At 37.0% G+C, this 17,217-nt stretch overlaps 1 protein-coding gene across 3 annotated transcripts in view; it reads right to left on the bottom strand.

Moving 5' to 3' along the window:
- LOC149564729 (MADS-box transcription factor 23-like) overlaps positions 1-17,217 on the bottom strand; it is a 231,940-nt gene that overhangs the window by 87,123 nt on the left and 127,600 nt on the right. For 2 of the 3 annotated variants that reach the window (XM_089818288.1, XM_089818289.1), the window contains exons 3-5: positions 2,045-2,106; positions 1,844-1,943; positions 1,591-1,632 (exon numbers count right to left, since the gene is read on the bottom strand). In XM_089818288.1, coding sequence (XP_089674414.1) covers positions 1,591-1,632; positions 1,844-1,943; positions 2,045-2,106 — 204 coding nt within the window. The remainder of the gene's footprint in view (positions 1-1,590; positions 1,633-1,843; positions 1,944-2,044; positions 2,107-17,217) is intronic. The other variant, XM_089818290.1, reaches the window with a different exon arrangement.

Raw genomic sequence — 17,217 nt, forward strand, 5'->3', positions numbered from 1 at the left:
AACTCCCACCACAATGGACAACCGCAACAAGGGAATTTAAGATTTAGGTTTAGATTTAGAACCTCCCTTGTGAGACCGCAAATTCTTATCTAGGGGAGGTATGGGGAACTTAGATTTCTTTCCTTTTACCGTTGTCCATCCATCCTCAAGCTTAGCCGCATCATTCTGCCAATCCCCAGAAGAAACGGAGGAAACCACATGGCAGACAGGAGAAGAAGAATCATCCAACAAAACACTCTCCCTAGGAGAGGCCAAAATGGGCGGACCCAGATCCAAAACATTCTGAACAGCAGGTCTAGAGACAATAGCAGTTCCAAAAACAGCAACCAAAAAAGGGTCCAGAAAAATAGTTTGTTGTTAGTTTGCAACCAACAAGAGCAATAAATAACATTATTTTACACAATCAAGTTTTATACCAAGATGGTAAAGCTTCAAGCGTTGATCTATGAGAGTTTAATTCATAGAAGACACATCCAAATACATTCGAATCATCTAAATTTTGGTGTTTGCTTGGTTATTGAGGTTTTGTTCAAATTTGACTTTGTCTTGTTGGGGTAGCTAATAGGCAAATTGTTGAATGTTCGTCAAATAATATAAATTAAAAACAAAGTTTGTTTTACGTTTATGTTATGAGTACATGTTATTCCTAAGAGCAAGATATATTTTAGATCCCTTGCCTCCCTCAAAATATTAACTTGCCATTATCTTAATATTTGTATTATATTTGAAAACCAATGGAGATTGACAACCGCACTTTGAATGCTATTTATCACTTGATTATTGTGATCCCAATCAATTACTTGATACCATAGAAGGGGATGCCACGTAACATGTATACATGTAGAAGTATTATCTTTATGAACTAAAAACTTTGCATATTATAATTTCCTTTACTAATTAATAGCCATCATTAATCCAATGACAATTTTGATATTAATTTTTTTTATCATAATGTGTCAATATTTATCATTTATGTCAATGGCATTTCTAGAATAATTTATCTATCATTTTACTTACTTTACTTGCTTATCCATATGAATTGATTTGCCATCTCAAGTTATGCAATCCCTTGGAATCTGTGACTTTCACACATATGTTTCTAGGGAGTGGAATGGTGTTACTAATTGATTGGTTAAGTGGGTATTAAATCAAAGGTAATGTGGGATATAATGGATAAGAGACAATTGTCTAATGATATGCCCAACATGTTAGGCCGCTTAGTTAGATACTAGAGAAATCTCTAGTACTATCTCTAACACTTTTATTTTATATTTCTTTAATATTTGAATAATCCTTTCTCTTTTATTTAATAAATTATTTTGTCATCACTATCAATAAATTAAAGCCATTTTAAATAAAATAATATTTCAAACTAAAAGAGAGTCTAGAAATATCTATTAATTTAAAAAATATATTTAATAAGATATTTCAATCAAAATATTTCTTAAATATACTAACATTGCTTTTATCTTTCATTAATTTATGTTTAAATTATATTTATATTTAATAAACACTGTGTTTTATGTTTAAAACGGCATTCAAAGAAATTCAAAAGTACACCTATTTGCTCAAAGAAAAATTGCATTGTACCTTCTTTTTTGAAGAACCAATATAACCAAGTAAAATTTTATCCTGCAATGCAAGGCAAAAACGTAAACTCAGACATTACAATTTTCATTGAAACTGATGTATGATACATAATTCTGTGCCCTTATTTATATTTTCTCTCTAAAAATGAATTATTAAAAAAAAATATGTGCACAAACCATGATCTGCTTAAGTTGTGCAATTTTAAGGAAAATTAATGTACAACATCTTAGATTTAAGAAGAGATACGAATAACCTTTCTCGAGCGCAGTTTTTTACTACCCAAGTGGACTTTCTTCTCAAGATTTTTTAGCTCCTTCAGACTAAGCGAATCCAAGTCTTCACCAATCATATGTCTGTGTCATCGAGAAGAATATTCGTTACAAAGTTTCCTTGTACAAAAGTTGCAACATAACATGTAAACGTGAAAAAAAACATAGGTATATAAAATTCTTACTTGTAATTTTTTTTTAAATTTATCATTGTTTTTTGTAAGCTCTCCACCTCCACACGTAACATCTATGGACAGACAAAATGTTAGTACATTAATTATTTATAGTTAAAATATATCTTAAAGTTTATATTTTTTTTATCCTTCTTTAGAAAGGTATGAATACAATAGCTTTTAAGAGATATATTTGATTTTAATTAATTCATAATGTTATTGATAAGGAAAAAATAATTTAAATGATTTTGTTTATATTTGTAAATTAAATAAAATTCAAATGTTTTACACAGTTTAATTATAAATTTATAATATTAATTAAACACAAGTAGTGATGGCTGTTCTAAATGGTTCACCCTCACACCCTTAATTAGTCTAATTAATTAACATATTTAATTTGACTTAAATAATATTTAATTTAATTTGTTTTGTTTCCTTGGTCTGGATGGCACAATTATCTATGTGGTCTTGGACTAGCAATTAGAAATGTACATAGTGCTCAATCCCATGGTTATAATGGTATTGGCAAATCTTTGAGCCCTCATACCAAAGTGGGTACAACTGACTATTAAGGAAAGGTCAAATCTAAGAAGATCTATCAAGTTGCCTTTCAACATTTTTTGCAAAATGTTCACATAAGAAATGATACAACAACTATCTTTGTGATCTTGGACTAGTTATTAGGGATTTACTCGATGCCATGGTTGGGTATATAATGGTAATGGTAAATCTTCAAGCCATCATACCAATGAGGATACAAATGATTGTTAAGGAGAGGTCAAATATAAGGGAGATCTACCAGGTTGTCTTTCAATTGCTTTTGCAAAATGTTTGCATTGCAATTAGTGAACTTAATCAAAACTTTATTCTCTATGGTTTTATAAAACAATAGTTCTTCTCTAAGGTCAGTGGGAGTGTGATTACACTAGCCACAACCTTATTCATCCAAGATCCACCTAAGGAAGATATACCATCAAAGGTATTCGAAGAGGAATCTAGAAATTGAGCCTAGTGTGCAGATAATTTGTTAAAGCATAGCAAAGACTTACAAAATTAGGGTATAGGTTTTTGGTTGTAATTTTCCCAAAACATTCAAATGATTCAATTACATTATTCGATTTAAGTGTGCCCAAATTTAATAATATCCTATAAACCATTTAACTAATTAATTCAATTATAAAATAAAATATAATAAATTATTATTATTCGCCTTCTTTCAACCCTTCAGTAAACTTCTTAGAGCCCTTTAAAAGTTCATGTTTGACATTGTAGGAGATCATTGAGAGTTTCTGATTCTAATGTACTTTGGATTCCAGTTGAAATTTTGTATTGTTGTCGTTTGACCACTGCAAGATCCTCTCTATTCTCGCATTCACAATTTTGGTGGTAGTCACCCTATTCTGCCCATTGGTCTGGATTTGGGAGGCCTTTAGTTGAAGAAAACTCTAATGTATTATGAGATATATCATCCTATTCAGAAAAATTATAAATTTTATTTTCTTAGCAATTCAATTTGATTTGTTTATGATCCATATAATTGAATCATATCAATATTAGTATCTTTGTGTTGTCACATGATCCCCAACAAACACTTTTTGTCAAAGAATGAGAAAGAGGCTTTTTCATACAGAAATGCTAAATTGACCATAGGTTTATGCAAGAGGAGAGTTGGTTGTACAATGTAAACAAGTATTATGAAGTGTGGGAATTATACAAGAGTGTAAGTTGAAGATAAGGGAGTTGTATGGGAGGCAAAGCATAAGTTTTGGATATAGGTACAATTTTGTCCAAGGGTATAGGGAAGAGAGAATTTTATACAGGTTGGGTTCAAATAAATTATTGTACATAATGACTTTGTCATGCTAGAGACTTCGGCTATGAGCTATATATGAGTAGTATCTATGGTACCTTGTGTCTGTACTGATAACATTATACATATGTGGGTGCATGTTGATGTGAAGCAATACATTAAATTGGTATCAGAGCTAATGATCTTACAAGCTAGTTGGATGATGTTGGATGTGGACAAGATCTCAATCAGTTGACAAGATGTGGGCTTCAAGTATTGAAATCATGACATTGATACAAAAGCTAGCACGAGGACAATAAAAAATCAATGAGACCTTGGTGCCAGGACAAGTAAAACTCGATGAGACTTTGGCAAAAGAAAAACAAGTTATTAGTTAAACACTTCAACTTTTGGTGAAAGAAAGGATATATAGGAATCATAATAAGCACAATGATGATTCTGCAAATGATAGGTTGAGTACACAACATTCCCACACACATCCTTCGATGCCAATGTTTCCACAAAGGAATGAATAATATGGAGAACCAAATCCTATATTCTTGGAGATGCAAGATCAATTAAACCAAGATTAGTTTAATGTCAGATTTGGAGCATAAAGTTACTCTTCAAGGATCATGTAGATTTGTGGTTAAGATATTGTAAGAGACATTGTGCAATAATAACATCAACTAAAAGATTGATAAGCTTAACCTATCCACTTTTGCTCACTCTAGAAAAACATCAGTATGAGCATGGGTACAGAAAAAGGAAACCTAATTCAACCTTAACCTGATACTTGAAGAAGAGGTGATCAAATATGTAGCACTCCACTTGGAGGGAGTTTCTTATGAATGGTGGCACCATGTAATGCTCACCCTTAGCCATGATTGAATCACTTTATATACCTATTGAACGTAGAGACTCACAAAACATTTTGATGAGAAGGATCTGGAGCTCAAGTTCAAGGACTTGCTCCAAAGAAAATGAAATTGGAGGACAATTACATCATAGAATTTCAAAGGCAGCCAATGTTGGTTACTAACATCTTGGAAATGAGACTTGTTGTGACATTCATGAAGGGATTGATGGAACCCCTAAAGTACTGGGTCAAAGGGTTCAACCCCAATACCCTCCCAAAAGTGATCAAGAAGGCACATAACATCAATACATTGTCTATTTATTCTAAGAGTTACAAAAATGCCAAACCACCCCTCACGCTAAAGGAGAAAGAGAACCAAATCATACCTAAAGAAGTCATCATTAGATAAGGCCAAAAGGTAGGAGTTGGGGGAGAAAGCTTGGCTACAACTACAAGGAGTCATGGGAACAAGGGCACCAATGCCTAGAAAAGGGAAAGATCCACAACATTGAGGTGGTATCCAATAGCGAGGAGGAGAATGAAGAACTTGAGATGCAGAGAAAATAAAATGATAAAGAATACATGAACTATAAGGAGAAATTTTCCACAATGCTAAAGAGGAGAGGCCTCATTGTGATACTAGACAACACTCTTAGGTGCAATATGTTTTGGGTTCATATTACACTCCAGAGACAACAAGTAATAGTTGTGTTAGACAGTGGGCCCACTATCAACTTTAGCAACTCATCACTCGTCACCTAGTGAGGTATGCGTACTGAGAAACATGAAGAGCTCAAATTCAAGAAGGCGAGAAGAAATCTATTGCCACATAACAATATGGTTCTATAACTAAGCATCACGATGCGAAACTACATAGTGATGAATGATTTCTTTCTAGCAAATTTGGATGATACGGATGCCCTATTGGGCATTCAATAGACAAAAACCCTCAACTATTTCACAACAAGTTTCAAGAGGTTCGAGATCTCAATTGAAGTGGACGACAAGAAGGTTTTACTAAGAGGAATGAAATTGCTTATGATGTAGTAAGAGCCTTTAGGGTTTCGTTCACCTTTAAGGTTGAACCTTTGTACTTTTTGTTTTCATAACTTGGAATACAATTTTGCTCTCACACTGCTGAGATTTTCCAAGCGCTGCTTTTCCTCTTTCGTTTTCTTTTCAAAAGCTTATTTTGCATGCAGGTAATCTTGGGCATAGTGAACTTGGCTTTCATCAACTTCTTCATGGTATCAGAGCAACCCTGTTGCTTCTTTGTTGAATGATTTTCGAAGCCACGATTTGAAGACACAAATCCTAGTTTGTTTATGCTTTTTTCTTTAATCGAGGGGAGGAGTGAATTTTTGGGTCACTTTGGGCCTAAACGGACGCTGCCATTGGATCCGCAAGGTCGTTTGCAATCAAGATAATATAAAACTTGTCATTTTTGGCTTCCGGGTGTCTAGGAAAATTTTTTACCCCCTTGGGAGTCCGTAAGGACAAGTTTTTTGAGAAAAGAATTTTAAAAACCAAAAAAATGCCTTTTAGGGCGGCTTTGCCCACCGGCCACCCTGGCGCCACCCCGCAACCACCAGAGCGCCACACGCGCCCGACCGGCACTCAACCGCAGCTAGCGCACCACCCGCGACAAGGCCACTACCCCATCGCCACCAGCGGGCCGACCTCCGGCCACCACTGTCGATCGTGCCACCAGCGTTCACCGCTCGGGCACCACCCCTGCCAGCAATGTCGCTGCCTGGGACCACCTCGACACTGACATTATTCTACGACCAGCTAACATCATCCTTCGGCATGACATCATCCTTTTACAGTGTGATGTCATCATTGTACCGACTGACGTCATCCCCCCGAGACCCCCTGTTGACGTCATTTTCCAGCAGAGTGATGTCAGATTCCGACTGCTGACGTCAACAAATTGGCAGCTGGATTTTTTCCAACGACGTCCATTTGATGGTCGTACGACTGTCAAATTTTTTCCCATGTTTGTAATTTCCCAGTGAGCTCCTCTTTTGGACCTGCAGTCGGTTTTTTGCTCATAACTTGAGCATACGGAGGTATTTTTCCAATCCAAAAGAAGCGCTAGAAAGCTGACTTAGACACGGAAACAATGGTGCTGGTTCGTTTGATTCCGAGTTCATTTGAGCTTCCAATTTTGGTGTTGAAGTAGAGGGTTTAGTTTCCCTCTTCTCTGCATCCGAAATCCAAGTTCTTTTCTCAATTTTTGTGTTTGTCAATAGTTGTTGCTTTGGTTTTGGGGGATATTTTTATTCGTTGTGGGGGGAGCACTTTCTTTTCTTTAATTTACTTCAAAATAAGATCCTTCTGCTTCCGTCTTCTTCGCTCAATGTCAGATCCTTCTGTGATCCGGCTCACGCCACACAATTATCACACCTGGAAGACACATATAACTAGGCTTCTCATGTCAAGAGGCTTATGGTCATGTCTAGATGCGAACCAACCTGTTCTGCAGTGCCCTTTTGAGGTTCTTCAACACATAAACAAAATGGATGAAGCCATGGGATTGATTTCACTGAACATCTCAGATAGTCTATTGTTTCACGTGGATGGTTTGACCACTCCACTGGCTATTTGGACCAAATTCCAAACTTTGTTTGGCACAGTTAATGAGTTTCGAGCACTACAGCTTGATGTAGAGTTGACTTCTTTGACACCAGCCAGCTTTCCCACTAGATTGAAGACTTCTTGATGAAGTTCAAATCTCTACGTTCAATTTTGCAGGGATGTGGGAAAACCAAAACAGATGATGAATGTATTTTTTTGATACTTTCAAAGTTGCGAGGACAGTATCAGATCTTCTCTTCCACTTTCTACTCCACTATGGATGCCTTGGGTAACATACATCAAATGCCCTCATTTGAGACATTTTGTAATCAGTTGACACGAGAACAGGCAAAGATCCAACAGGTGGATGCCTCTGGCTCTTCCGACCAAGCATTGGTTTCTTAGACTTCTTAGGGGAAACCAAAACAGAAAGCCAAACTGAAGAAAGATACATCAAAAACTGATTCCAAACCTCTGGCTAACCCTTCCAAGGGTAAATCTTCTTCGAAGTCTACTGAATCTACCTCCAAGACTAAGAAGAAATCAACTAAGACCTGTAGGTTTTGTGGAAAGGATGGACATCCCATTTCTAGGTGTTGGAAATGTTTGGAGGCTTTAGAGGAAGCCATGCAGGAGCATCACATTTCAGCTCCCAAGTCTTCATCCCCACCTGCAGGGAAAGGTCACGCTCTTACTGCACGAGCTATGACTTTTGGGCCTACTTGGATTCTTGATTCTGGTGCCTCTCACCATATGACAAAAACTTAACAGTTGGTCACCTCACTTGCCCCTTGTCCTACTTCACAGATTGTTGTTGCGAACTCATCACATCTTTCCGTCATGGGTTCTGGTTCTGTTGCTTTAGCCGGGGGCTCTCTTCAAGATGTTCTTCTTGTCCCTGACATATCTCCGAACCTATTGTCTATTTATCAGATTTGTCACTTTGGCTCTGGTAAGACAGTTAAGTTCTCACCACATGATGTGGTTATCCGAGACTTACACGATTCTGAGATGATTGTGGCTACTGGGAGTGTTGACTCTGCATCTTGCCTCTACAGATTTGATGGATTTGAATCTTCTGATGACACAGGTTCATGTCTTGTTGCACATGCAGATTCAGTAAGCAAACTTTGGATTGAGCGTTTGGGCCATGTCAATTATAGATATCTTCAGCAGATGAGTACACAGGAACTTGTTCTTGGGCTTCCCCAGATCTCCTGCAAAGATGTTGTTTGTCAGGGTTGTGCTCTTGGCAAACAACATAGGGATCCTTTTCCACATGGACGAGCCACTCGTGCTTTGGCACCACTGGAGTTGATTCATAGTGACCTCATGTCATTTCCCACTCCTTTTTCAGGTGCCAGATATGTGCTTACTTTCATTGATGACTTTTCCAAATGTACATGGGTGTATTTTTTGAAGTACAAGTCTGATGTCTTTGATTCATTTTGAGTCTTTAAGACATTTGTTGAGAAGCAGTCTAGTCTTTCTATTTAGCAGATCCGTACAGATAATGGGGGGGAGTATGTGAACCAAGTGTTTAGGGATTTTTTCTCTGAACATGGTATTCTCCATCAGTTTTCAGTACCCTACACTCCTCAGCAGAATGGTGTGGCCAACAGAAAGAACTAAACACTTTGGGAGATGGCCAATTGTATGATTCAGTCTAGGTCCATGGATTCGTATTTTTGGGTAGAGGCAGTCAATTGTGCCAACTATATTCAGAATCGGATGCCTCACAAGGCAGTTCGACATATGACTCCTAAGGAAGCTTGGTCTCATGTCAAGCCTAATGTATCTTCATTTCAAGTTTTTGGTAGTGAAGCATGGGCATTTGTACCAAATGCTCAGAGGAGAGTAATGGAGCGGAAGAGCCAACACCTCATTTTTGTTGGCTACTGCGAAGATGTTAAGGCCTACAGGTTGTTTGATCCTAATTCCAGAGAGGTCCTATTTCGACGGGATGTCCAATTTGATGAGCGCCTTCCTACAATAGATACCCTGCCTCCAGAGTCTACTTCACTTACCACCACTCCCTCATCCTTTCCAATCTCTTTTTCGGATGATGAGGATGATGATCATGTTGATCCCCATTTACCTCCGCCACTGGATCCTCCCCAAATGCCTAAATGGGCTCAAGCTACAGTTGAGGCTGCAGGATCGCTAGCTGGTGACCCCACCACTTCCCATCACACCCGTTCACATATTGCAGGTTCTAGTCTTCTCAGTCATGCTATTTGTGGTGATCCTCAGACATTTGCAGCAATGACAGGACATCCTGAGTGGGACAGTGCAATGGAGGAGTATTCTTCTTTGATGAAGAATCATACTTGGGATCTTTGTTCTCTTCCTAAGGGAAGAAACGTAGTGCGATGCAAATGGTTGTATCGTACTAAGTTTTTTGTTGATGGTTCTATTGATAAGTACAAGGCACGTCTTGTTGCGAAAGGTTTTTCACAAGTTGAGGATATTGATTACACTGAGACATTTGCCCCTGTTGCCAAGATGAACTCTATTTGCCTTGTCTTATCCCTCACAGCTTCATAGGGATGGCCCATTTTTTAGATGGATGTGAAGAGTGCATTCTTGCATGGTGATCTTACTGAGGAGATTTACATGGAGTAGCCTCAGGGATTTATGCAAGACTCCTCCTTGGTTTGCAGACTCTGATGCTCATTGTATGGTCTCAAACAGGCCCCTCGGGCTTGGTATCAGAAGATGGACTCCTTTCTGCTTTCTATAGGCTTCACACACTGCCATTTTGATCCTATAGTCTACATTAAACGTCTTGAGGCTGAGGTTTTGATCCTTGTGCTATATGTTGATGATCTTCTTCTCACAGGTAGCTCGTCCTCTATGACTAAGGATGTTCAGAGAGCTTTGATGGAACCGTTTGAGATGACTGATCTTGGACTGCTACACTATTTTCTTGGTCTCTAGATTGTTCAATCCTCTGCTAGAATCTTTGTTTACCAGCAGAAGTATGCTCTTGACATGCTTCGAGGCTTTGACATGCTTGATTGCAAGCCTGCTCCTACACTTTTTCAATCAGGTGTTACTTTGTCTACCTCTTGCACTTCCCCTTTAGTGGATCCCACATTGTACTGGTAGTTGGTTGGCAACTTGTTGTACCTGACACACACTCGTCCTGATCTCTCCTTTGCAATGGGTCTTGTCTCTCGGTTTTCACATGAGCCTCATGAGAGTCATTGACAAGCTACTAAGCATATTTTGAGATACATTCAGGGCACATTGATGTATGGCATTCATTACACATCAGGGACACCTCACATTGTTGGCTACACTGACTCAAATTGGACCGGTGATGTTGATGATCAGAAGTCTACTTCTGGCTTTGTTTTCTGTATTAGCTCTAGTCCTATCAAATGTTCGTGCAAGAAGCGGAAAGCTCACACACTTTCATCTACATAGGCTGAGTATCAAGCCGCAATACTTGCTGGTCAGGAGATTTTATGGCTTTGGCAGTTGATGATTGAGTTTGGTTTTCCTCTTGATCGTTCCACTATTCTGTGGTGCGATAATCAGAGTGCTATTCATTTTTCTCGCAATCCGGAGGAGCATCAGCGCACTAAACACATTGAGCTTCATATACATTTCATCCGTCATCTGATCCAGGATGGGGTTCTCCCTTTGGAGTATATTCCCACAGATGCCCAGGTTGCCGACATCTTCACCAAGTCATTTGCATCGCCTCGCTATCTTCAATTGCGGTCTATGCTTGGGGTTTCGGAAGTTGTTCTTGGGGGGTTTTCTTGAGGCCTTCCTTCATATTTTTCCAGCATGTTTGTTCTATCTCTTTTTGGAGAGGGGTTTTTCCCACTGGGTTTTCTCCTTTGTCTCCAGTTTACAAAGATTTCCTTGTATTGGGTCCCTACTCAGGCCTTGTTGCCGAGACCCATTTTCCTGCTTTCATAGCTTTGCTAGGTTAGCTTCCTCCTGAGCTTCACTTAAGGGGGGTGTTAGAGTAATTATTTTATTATGCTTATTAATTAGATCGTCTTGATTTAGTTAATTAAGTTATTTATTACTCTAGTTACTTAAGCTCTTTTAGGTGCATATAATTAATATTTTATATTAATTATAATGTGCAAACCTAGTTTTTTCTTTCCCTTTAGGGTTTTGTTCACCTTTAAGGTTGAACCTTTGTACTTTTTGTTTTCATAACTTGGAATACAATTTTGCTCTCACACCGCTAAGATTTTTGAACCTCTTCTTTTCCTCTTTCGTTTTCTCTTCAGCAGTTTATTTCGCATGCAAGTAATCTTTGGCACAATGAAGTTGGCTTTCATCAACTTCTTCAAAAATGATCTCGAGAAGTGTGACATAACAATACGAAAATCACCTCGAGAAGCGTGTTTGTTTTGTACCAGAAAAAATCTCAATTTTGATGCCAAAAAATCATAATTTTCATGCCAAAAAGTTGATTTCTTTACCAAAAAATCTTCATTTCCATGCCAAAATCTAGAAAATCACAGCCTCGGAAAATGTGCCCAATTTTGTAGCAAATTTTTTTGCCTCAAATTCCAATTGTGTTCAAATTGGACAAATTTTATATGAAAATAGAGATTTTTGGGCGCTTTGAGCTCAATGGTGATGTCTATTTGAGCTCAAAATGACCCACAAATTAATGACCCACCAAATCCAAAAAAAATTATTGTACAGAATCGAAACCCAATGAAAAAAAGGCACAAATCAAAAAGTCAAGCCAAATTTCCCAGAAGTAGACCAAGGGCATGAAGATTTGAAGCTTTGATACCATGTTGTAGTTGATGAAATATCAACCCCACAGCTCCCAGGAATCATCTGCATACAAATTCCTATCACAAAAAGAGAGAAGCAAAAGCTATGGAGGCTGGAATTCCCAGATCCATAGATGAGACATTCTTAATGAGCAACAAGAGAAATCTATCTAATCAAAAGTGAATAAATATTACTAAGAGAGATTGTCCTTACAAAGGAGATCAAACCCTAACAGAGAACTAACCTAGGTTGCATGAAAACAATTAATAAAAGAATTAATTATTATATGCCCAAAGTTTCACTTAAGTAAACTAGAGATAATTAGTGACTTAATAATTAAATCAATATGATTTAATTAATAAGGAAATACTTTAATACTATAATAGTTCAAAGAAGATATACAAAAGACAATCTAAAAACTCCTTAAAAAAGAATGGATCGAACCCAACCCCCGGCCCTTTGCATCCATTGTAGTGTCCACGAAGGACAAGACTCTCAAAATCTGCATTGACTACCAAGTGTTGAATAAGAAGAGCAACAAGAATAGATACCCCATTCCTAGGATCAACAATTTGTTTGATGAACTACACAGAGAAGTTTACTTCTACAAGATTGATATTATTTTAGGTACCAGCATATTCACATGAGGGAACAAGTTGTCCAGAACATAAAATTTTATTGCCACTATAGAGACTATGAGTAATTCATCAAGGTTTGGATTGACTAATACTCCAATCACCTTCTAGTCTTACATGAACCACATCTTAACAAAATAATTGCATACTTATTTACATCAAGGCATAAGAGGAACACATTAGACATTTGGTTTTGATATTAGGAGTCACAAAGTCACGCTCATTTGTAAACAAGTCCAAGTGTAAACTTGAAATGGCAAAATTCTTGTACTTGGATCATGTCATCAACACCCCGTGTGTCTAGGTGCATCAAGATACACTTCAGGAGATCCATGATTGGCCCAAACCAATGACACTCACAAAGTTGTTTGGGTTCTTTAAATTGTGTAGTTACTACTGAAAACTTGTGAAATGGTTTTCACAACTAGGAGTGTCACTAACAAATCAGACAAAGGGAGGATTTCCATTCACATGATCATGCACAACAAGAATTTTATAGATTAAAAGAAATCATGAGAGTACATATTCAGTATTGGCACTACCAAACTTCATTGACCCTTTATCCTGGAGTACCATGTGTCCAAAGAAAGCATTAGAGTGTTGTTAATGCAAGACTGCCACCACATTACATTTGAGAGTCTGTACTCAATCTATGATAAGGAGATGCTCACCATCATGTAAGCATTATCCAAGTTTCGACAATACATAATTAGAGCAAAATTTGTTGTGAGGGCAAACCAAAATAATCTGAGATATTTATTGGAGGACTTGAATGACTTGCATAAAAAAATTGTTGAAAAATATCCAAGCATATAATGTTGACATTGAATATTTGAAGGGCAAAAATAATATGGGGGTTAATGCACTATCAAAAAGACCTTCCATATGTTCACTATTATAATTTTGATAGATTACAGGGCCCGCCTTTTGGTCAAGTAATCAAGAACAACTTTACATACCAGCTAATGGATGGTCGGATACAAGATGACTAGTACAAGGTGGTTGATGATATCATTTACAAGGATAGAATTTATTTGGACCCAAATTTAAGATGAAGGAGAATATTTTGAGGGAAGTTCACAATTCACCTATGGCAAGGCCCCTAGGGTACCTCCAAAACTATAGGCAAATTTATGAGAGATTCACTTAGAAGGGCCTCAAATATCATGTGTTAAAGTGTGAAAACTCCTAAATATCTTTGTCAATGATATTGAATTTCTTGGATGTAAATAATGAAGTTTTGTTTAAGATTTTTCTGAATTTTCCTTTTATTTTTATTTTTGACATAAATAGAAATGCAAGTAAATCAAAAAAATGTTGATACTGAATGTTCACAACGAGAAATAACTATAGAAATTATATATCATCTTTGTTCATGAAATGTCTAAGCCTTTATGCATACTCATTAAATTATATACTCATTATTTCTATGCTTCCGATCGTAAAAAATATCCTTTCAGTGGCTTGATCGTCTTATAATCTAAAGATAACTTCTCGAATATTGATGCCAATGCATCCCTTATGCTCCCACAGACCCTTCAGATTTTTTTTGAAATTTATTATGGTATCCTTGCATGAAATCCTCCGTCCTATCCTTGGCGCCTACCTTACTGCAATTAATAGTTGTTAAAAACACATCGAACAACCTAGAAATGATGATAATATCAAAAACGTAGACTTTCAATCCTATTAAGCTTGAAGCCCTAAACAAATTATTTCCTATTTGAAATTCACTTCCAATGAGCCCAGTCTTGACTTGTGAAGGAAGCCAACTGATAAGCAATCGTCAAGTAATATCTCACAACCTCTGAAAGCTAATACAATGAACAAGTTGCACTGTCCAATACCAAAAAACCCTCGTCTTTGTTCTTCAATGCTCGGTAGATACACGAAATACACGAAATGAGTCTTCAAAATGCCAAGATTGTATTCAATTTTTCTTTCGAAGTCAAGTTATGATTGATCATGAGCATTTAATATTTCATTAGACTTGGCCTTCATTATTAATTCCTCAAATGTTCTATTTTTAATGATGAATTGATTCTCGAGTTGTAACATTTAACTACAACTTATATTATTACCTTTTAATAAATAATTATTATTTGATGAAAATTACAGCACAAGACAAAAAAGAAACTAAACAAGAGAGAAAGTCATAGAGAGGAGAAGCCATGGAGAAACCCAAAATGGGCTCTGCTGAACAGAGGCCCAGTCCATTATATTTATAGAGAAATATATATTAAATGCCATTTACACTGTAGGAGGAGTTAGCTGGAATATTAATGAAAGGCAGTTGGAATGGACAGTGGAAGATGGCTGCACATGTTGCATGTGTGTTTCTAGAGAGTTCTGTGGTCTGTGCCGACCAAGCCTGAGATAATTAATTTATTTCAACATCCCCCCTAAATTAATTATCAAAAGATTTCAAGTATCCCCCCATAATCTAGAAACAATGGGTCCTGGCCTTAAGCCTTGTTAGGTACCCATTTACAATCAATTATCAAATGCTTTCACTCTTCTTGTTTCATCATAATCACTCTAGGTTTTGTACGGATTACCCATAACCAATGCAATATCAAAGTGGTTTTAAGTTCACCACAAACTTCTCAAACATCACACAAGTGGTTTTAAGATCACCACAAACTTCAAGCACTCAAGCGGTTTTGGATTACCACAAACCAAGCACTCACTGTTTCTAATGACCATGAATCATCACTCTGGGCCTTTCTCTTTTTGTACCTGCATCAAACTAATTATTGAGTCCATATAAAAAAAAATCCATCTACCGAGATACATGGGTACCCAGCCGCTGTACTCGCCAGTTCTATAGGAATCTTTTTCACATACATGGTTCATCAATATGTCAAACCAAAAACCTTTAGGGTGTCGGGTACAACCGATAATGCACCCCATACATTCATATAACCCATTAACAATCATTACTAATTCAATTTTCATCACTTGGTTGGGGGATATCAATGCAATCAACTTCTATTACATGACCACTATCAAGAACATCATATCCTTCACAATTAGACAAACAAATTCTCACTTCCAATCCCAATACTTTTATCCAATCAGCACACACACAGACCTTTGCACCATGACAACAATTCTAGCATGCCATCTCTTTTCATAATGAATGCTAACTCCTACAAATGACTTATAATACTCTACACATATTTCAAATAAAAACACATAATAAAGTACTATTAATAATAACAAAATTAGCTTTCACTTTCAACTTTAGCTTCTTTTTTTTCATGGCTTCTCTCTTTCTCATAGCACTCCCTTGATATTTTCTTGTCACATTAGAAATATGTATGCAATCTTTGGCTCTCCCGTTTGCACAAAGTTGCTCCACATCCCACAAACATATGAATAACAACTTGACATTCCCGCATTAATAGCAATCCAACACTCTTGAGTTTCTTCAAAGCAGCAATGCTTCTTTATTTTTGATTATCCACTCCAATTTCACACATTTCCAACAATATCATACTTTCAATTTTCTCTTCCTTCTAGCAATATCTTTCTTTAGCACGAGTTATCCTTTAACACAATATGCTGCCTCGTTAACTGGCTACATCACAAATCACATTCTTTGCCCAAATACACCACCAACCATCTTCCATTCAAAGACAATATCAATCATCTTTCACAATGGCTTGAACATTCACTCTCACACATGATAACAATCTCTTTTGAGGAAATTTCTTTGGATCTCCTTTGCAACACTTTTTTCCACTTTCAGCTCACTTAACAAATTAACATTCACAGAACTTCAATCTAGCTCCATAATGGGCAGCCTTCTCACAACAGCAGCCTTCTTCACAAGACATTAGCAATCATATCACAATCTTTCACTCCGCATCTTTCAATCACAATATTTCACTCATTTCTCTCTCAAGACTTTTGGATCATTTACCATAAGCTCTGATACCATGATGAAAATTACAGCACAAGACAAAAAAGAAACTAAACAAGAGAGAAAGTCATAGAGAGGAGAAGCCATGGAGAAACCCAAAATGGGCTCTGCTGAACAGAGGCCCAGTCCATTATATTTATAGAGAAATATATATTAAATGCCATTTACACTGTAGGAGGAGTTAGCTGGAATATTAATGAAAGGCAGTTGGAATGGACGGTGGAAGATGGCTGCACATGTTGCATGTGTGTTTCTAGAGAGTTCTTTGGTCTGTGCCGACCAAGCCTGAGATAATTAATTTATTTCAACATTATTTAGGGCAATTAAACATCAATAACTGATGGCAACTTGGCTAAGGTAGTATGTTAAGGGTTATCACTAATGGCAACATAATGCAGTATTAAAGTCGTCAAAATTGAGAATTTAATTTTGCATACGGATACTTAAAAAATTATCGAAGTATAAGAAAGGATAACAAAGTAAAGGCAGATTATTTCATTCACCAAGCTTCACAGAAGTTGGATATGGTTTAGTGAGCTTAAGGCAAGGTTGTACGGACGTCATAGAAGATATTGTTAAGGCTACTAAAGGATTGGACATGTTTCGCATATGTTTTGGTTGCTTTTTCCAATA

This window comes from Cupressus sempervirens, chromosome 3 (genome assembly GCF_028749045.1).
Source record: "Cupressus sempervirens isolate cs-2001-9-10 chromosome 3, ASM2874904v1, whole genome shotgun sequence".
Classification (NCBI taxonomy): Eukaryota; Viridiplantae; Streptophyta; class Pinopsida; order Cupressales; family Cupressaceae; genus Cupressus; species Cupressus sempervirens.